Source organism: Geospiza fortis, unplaced genomic scaffold (genome assembly GCF_000277835.1).
Source record: "Geospiza fortis unplaced genomic scaffold, GeoFor_1.0 scaffold1532, whole genome shotgun sequence".
In the NCBI taxonomy this organism is placed as follows: domain Eukaryota; kingdom Metazoa; phylum Chordata; class Aves; order Passeriformes; family Thraupidae; genus Geospiza; species Geospiza fortis.
The window spans coordinates 227,261-232,629 of NW_005054627.1; the positions used below are offsets into that span (position 1 = coordinate 227,261).

General features: G+C 50.8%; 1 protein-coding gene across 1 annotated transcript in view; it reads right to left on the reverse strand.

Moving 5' to 3' along the window:
• Positions 1–480: 480 nt before the first annotated feature.
• Positions 481–5,369, reverse strand: part of PGM2L1 (phosphoglucomutase 2 like 1) — a 17,340-nt gene continuing 12,451 nt past the window's right edge. The window contains exons 11-13 of the mRNA XM_031064785.1: positions 5,060–5,249; positions 4,753–4,886; positions 481–3,934 (exon numbers count right to left, since the gene is read on the reverse strand). Of these exons, the coding sequence (XP_030920645.1) occupies positions 3,832–3,934; positions 4,753–4,886; positions 5,060–5,249 (427 nt within the window). The 3' untranslated portion in view covers positions 481–3,831. The remainder of the gene's footprint in view (positions 3,935–4,752; positions 4,887–5,059; positions 5,250–5,369) is intronic.

A 5,369-nucleotide genomic window follows, 5' to 3' on the forward strand; every position in this document is an offset into this window, starting at 1 on the left:
CCCTATTTTTAGATGCTCCTCATCACTTCTAATTGCTCAGGCTGCCCAGCCTCAGAAATGCTGCTCTGCACGGGCAGGATGGGTCCCTGAGCCCATTTCTCTCTCTCCCTGTGCCTCAGTTTCCCTTTTGGCAAGCTGCAATTGAGGGGCTCTCCTTGACTCCATTCGGGGACCAGGTTTTGGGGCTGTTGGTCCCACTGCCACCCCAGGCCCTCAGGTGGGATTTCAGGTGCTCCAGCCAGCACTGCTCAGCCTTCCCAGAACGGGACAACAGGGAGCACCAGCTACACAGGATCCCCTGGGATGAAGGCCGCAGCCATCACTGAGGGGACACTGCAGGTCCCCATCAGCCCTGGGACACCTCCAGCATCAGGGACATCTCAGTGCCATCAAAAGGAGGAGGCTCTGAGCAGTCTCCTGTTCCCAGGCCTTATCCAAGTGGCACAAGTGTTTGGCTAAAGAAGACAAGGAAACCTGGACTGAGACTACGAAGGGAATAGTTTATTACTTATAACACTTCATTCAGCTAAATCCACATAGCAGCACACAGAAAGTCTTCAGAAAAGTGCAAATTCTCACTCTGTATTTGTAATACGCCCCAGTTTTACAGAACAGACACCAGGTAAACAGCAGTACAGATCCAGAACTCCCCCAGGTTCCAGGCAAGGGGAATGATGCAGCTTGAGATGCTTCAGTCACCTGTACAAAGCCATCCTTGAGCAGAGGGAATCAAGCTGGACTGCAACCACCCAGGTGCCACCATGCAAGGAGCCCCCTCTTAGCTGGGGAGAGGACAAAAAGGGGAAGACAAAACAAAGTGATACCAGTTTTAAAATTAGAGACCATCCAGGTGCTTCCTGAGGCAGCACACACATCCCACGCTGCCCAGGGGACAGGCCCCAGCGCTCCTCTCCTGGCTTCCACCAGTGTCACACCAACACTTCTGCAAGGAAATGGGAGCTGGAACCCCCAGCTCCCTCAGGAGCCTGGCAGGGAGGGCACACAGAGTGCTGAGCCAGGGAGCAGCACCAGGGACGTGGTGGGCATGCAGGTAACCAGAGCCCTGAACTCTGAGAGCTCGCAAAGTGCTACCTGAGCAGAGCTGAGCGACAATTAAACCTGTCACAGCCAGGGGACAAACCCCAGCCCTCAGGATTTTATCCAACACTAAACCCAACACAGTGGCTGTACGACCACAGCTTCAGCCACTGCCCAGCTTTGACAAGGTGTGTTTTACCTGGAAGCACCTCAGCAACAACATCCACGGCGCCCTTTGATCTGTGACCTGCTTTGCACTCAGGTCAGAAAGGCCTTTGTTCTCATCTGAGAGGTGGGAAAGAACAGCTGACAGCTCGAGGGAGGCTGTGCACAAACCGAGTGAACTCTACCACGATGCATTACAAAGTTACAGGGCAAGGAAACGAGAATTCCAGTCCTTCACAGTAACAGAAGTAAGGGATGCGAGATCAGAGGGGGGAGATAAAGGAGTTCCACAAATGGAACAGTATAAATATATCAAACAGTTCCAATACAGTAGGAAAACAACAGTAGCAGCAGTTTCAAAACAGCAAATAGTAATTATACCCCGAAAGTACATTCAACACGTGGTGCCTGCTGCTGTCCTCCCTCCCCAAAGCATCACTACAGCTACAGCTCCTGTCAGACCTACCCGTGGGGAAAACCCCAGACACAAAACACCCCACAGCTGGGATTTCTTCTTTAATCAAGGATAGTTAGACTGGGAACAGCTTCTAACAACGCTGCTTTGAAAACATTTTCTCTGTTTCTAGCGCTTGCCTACTGACACAAAGCAGATCTCTGGGAAGCTGCAGATTCCTGCTCTTTGTGGGAGCACAGCCATCACTCACAAGACACAATAACACACAGCTGGGCTCACCACACACACACACACTATGCTTTTTACAGTGTTTGTTCAAAATTATGTCCCAAGTCACTTGTTCTCTTCACTGCCTGGAGAACAAAATCCTCATTGCCTCAGGGTTTACCCTGCTGCCAATGGAAGGAATGGCAAGAGCTCCTTTGAGTTCAGTGCAGTGGGGATCCACATCCGCACCCTTTCTGGGAGAGCTGAAGGCAAAGCAGCAGTCAGAAATGCCTTCCCAGCCCTACCCAGCACAGACAGCAACAAAAGCATCCTCTGAGTGTGTCTGGGTTTGCCTGTTTTCCCCACCGTGTCAGTCAAATGTACAGTCAAGGTAGAAGAAACCCAAGCTTTTGGCATGAGCTACATTTCACTCACTGGCAGAACAATTTGGAGATACTTTCTCTTGAAATAAAAAAATAAATAAATAGCAGTGACAGGTCAGAACTTGTGCAACACAGACCTTCTCTAGCACACGTACATTCATAGACACTGAAAGACTTCTCCATGGACATAGTGCAAAGCTGCTGGCAGCAGGAAGCCCCCAACCCTCAGGGCTCTCTGAAGCCATGGAGAGGCAAGACACACCAACCCACCCTGTGCCATCCTGTGGCATCCAGCTGCGAGGGCACCAGCAGAGGGAGGGTCAGTTTGGAGAGGCAGCAATAGTGGCAAAACAACAGCTTCAACTCCAGGGCACCTTGGGCTCTTCTCCCATCACCTCCACACAGATGAAACCCAGCACTGAATTGCTGCTGCTTCTCTTTCCTTGCTGCCAGTGACAGCAGGGAGCCTCCAGAATCAGCTCCCCTGTGCCAAAACAGGGCCTTTATTGCCCAAATCCAATATAACCACAAGGAGAACTTGAGTATTGGCTTGGGTGGTCTTTTTGGAAAATGTGATTTCAAGTCCCACTTGCTCTTTCAGCAAAGGGAGAAAACAAATGAGAGAAGCTGTTAAAAATTTACCCTTGAATAACAGTATTTGCAAAGTGCTATTCTAACAAATTACCTGACAGAACATGACCAAAAAAAATTTAAGAAATCACAATTTAGTAACTGTGTTCGTCTTCTCTTCACTTTCTTCCTTGGTTTTCTTTTTGTTTTTTTTTTTTTTTAATACACAGACAATATAAATACAGGCCAGCAAAAACCAAAAAGTCACTGACCAGCATTTAAATCAAGTTATGAATACGGAAAATCAAGAAAGCTTAAGACCCTGCAGAGATGTGGGACAAAAAGTAGCTACAGAGCCTGTGGTAGTCAGGAGGGGCAGTTTTACCAAGGGATGACCAAGTTCCTGCTCCTTTGGAAGCTTTGGAAAGGCACCAGGCAATTCCAACCCCAGGCTGCAGGTGTTGCCACTATTGTTTCACTGCCAATTATTTTAAGACACACACTGGAAAGCTACAATGCCCAAGAACACCTTTACCAACAGAAGAACTCTTAAGTAGCTGAAAAATGCCAACAATTTGCCTACACAAGAAATGCTGAGCTCTGCTTGGATGCTTTTGGAAGTGCAGACCTGTAAGGAAGGTCTCAGAGCTGCAGGGAAGAAGCAGCCTTTGTTGTCAGTGTAGAGCGATCACTCCTTCAAAACTTTAAAACCTTTTCTCACACAAAAAAAGAGGTGTTTCAGGTACCTGAACTGAGTTTTAAGACAAGATGTGGCAGCTAAGCTCAGCTGCCTCAAAGGTACCCGGGCAGCTCATTTGCATTGGTGTGGGTGAAATAAACTTTTGGTCAAAAGGACTGAGAACTGCAGCAATAAATCCCACCCTTTCCTCTGACCTCCTCTCCTTGTCCCAGTTTGGTGAAAAGCCTGACAAAAGAAAGCTTCCTCTGCACAGAAAAAGCACGCAGCTGTTTAAAACACACACACACAGACACAGAGATGAGACTGGTTCTGCTCGGGGGTCCTTTGTTCCAAAGCCTCCCCTGGCCCGGGCTCTACGCGGAGCGCCAGGTCAGCCCGTTCTTGGCAGGCTCCAGGAAATCCTCAATCAGAGCCTCTATCAGCTTCTGCAGCTCTTCTTCCAGCACGCTTCTGTCACTGCACGAGAGAACAGGCCCGGGTCAGAGGGCTGGGGAATGCCCAGAATTAAATAAATAACCAGCGAGACCTGATGGGGATGGACTTGCTCTGTTGTGTTTCCCACCCCTCCAGGTGTAGAGCTTTAACAAGCTCCTTTCCAGCAGGATTATCATGGCTTGGGCTGGAAGGGACTGTAAAAGACGGTGCCCAGAGCCCTCTAGTGGCCTTTTTCTCCTCTAATTAAATTAATTTCAATTAGTACTGCGATAATCAGGGGGTGAGGCCCGGGCACAGGTTGCCCAGGGCAGCCCCACCCCAGGAGTGTGCAAGCCCAGCTGGAGCAAGCTGGGATGGTGGAAGGTGCAGAGCGGTGGAACAAGATGGTCTTTAAGGTCCCTTCCAACACAAACCATTCCATGATTCCATAACCATGAAGAGGAGGTTTCTGTGGTGTAAACACACCCTGGATTTCCACTCCCTCGCTTTTAAAGTGGAAGTGGCTCAGCCCGGGTGAACAATATCTGGTTGTTCTCTCGCAGCTCAGGGTAACACAGCAGATTCCCACAGGCAGAGGGAGCCCACCTGGCTGCAAACACAACCCCAGCAGAGAGAGAACAGCCTGGATGTGACACTCTGGTCCCCTTGACAAGGTGAGGGTTGGTCACAGGCTGGACTCTGACCCCAGAGAGCTCTCCTAGCCTGAACAACTCCGTGATTTTGTCACCGGAGCACTTTTTAACCCTCACTAACAGAGGAGCTGGGTTTGTTAGAGAAGCAGATGCCGAGAGCCCCCTCCTGGCGTGCTGCTGAGGGCAGCAGCAGGCTGGGACACTGACCTGTGCCCGGGCAGAGCACACATCTCAGCGTAGTACTTGATCTTGGGCTCGGTGCCGCTCGTGCGCAGCGTGGCCACGCAGCCGTTCTGGAAGGTGAACGTGATCATCTGGCTGCTCCTGCTCACTGGCAGCACCTGCAACACAGCAGCAGCCCCTCAGTGCCCCTGCAGCAGCCCCTCAGTGCCCCCAGGAGCTGCAGCAGCACCGGGCTCAGAGTGTCAGAGTAAGCACCACATCCCACAGCTGCCTCCTCCCCGGTGCATTTGGGTCCGTGCATCCCTGCCCTGAGCAAGCAGCCTGCACTCACAGACTTGTGGTTCAGCTGGCTGCTGTCATAGCCCGTGGTGATGTCCCTGACGTGCAGGATGCCATAAGCCCCACAGCACTTGGGGTACGACTCGGGGCCCTCGAAGTTCCGCAGCCTCTCAAATATCCTCTTGATGGTGGCAGGGTCGTAGCACAGGAAATAGGAGGTCTTGGAGATGTGATACCCATACCTGCAGGCAGATTGATGCTCTCATTGTGACATTCAGAGGGTTTTGGCTCGTTTGGTACCCAAAGGATCTCGGTACAGGGCTTAATTCTGACAACAGCACCCTTGTTTTATTGCTGGGAGT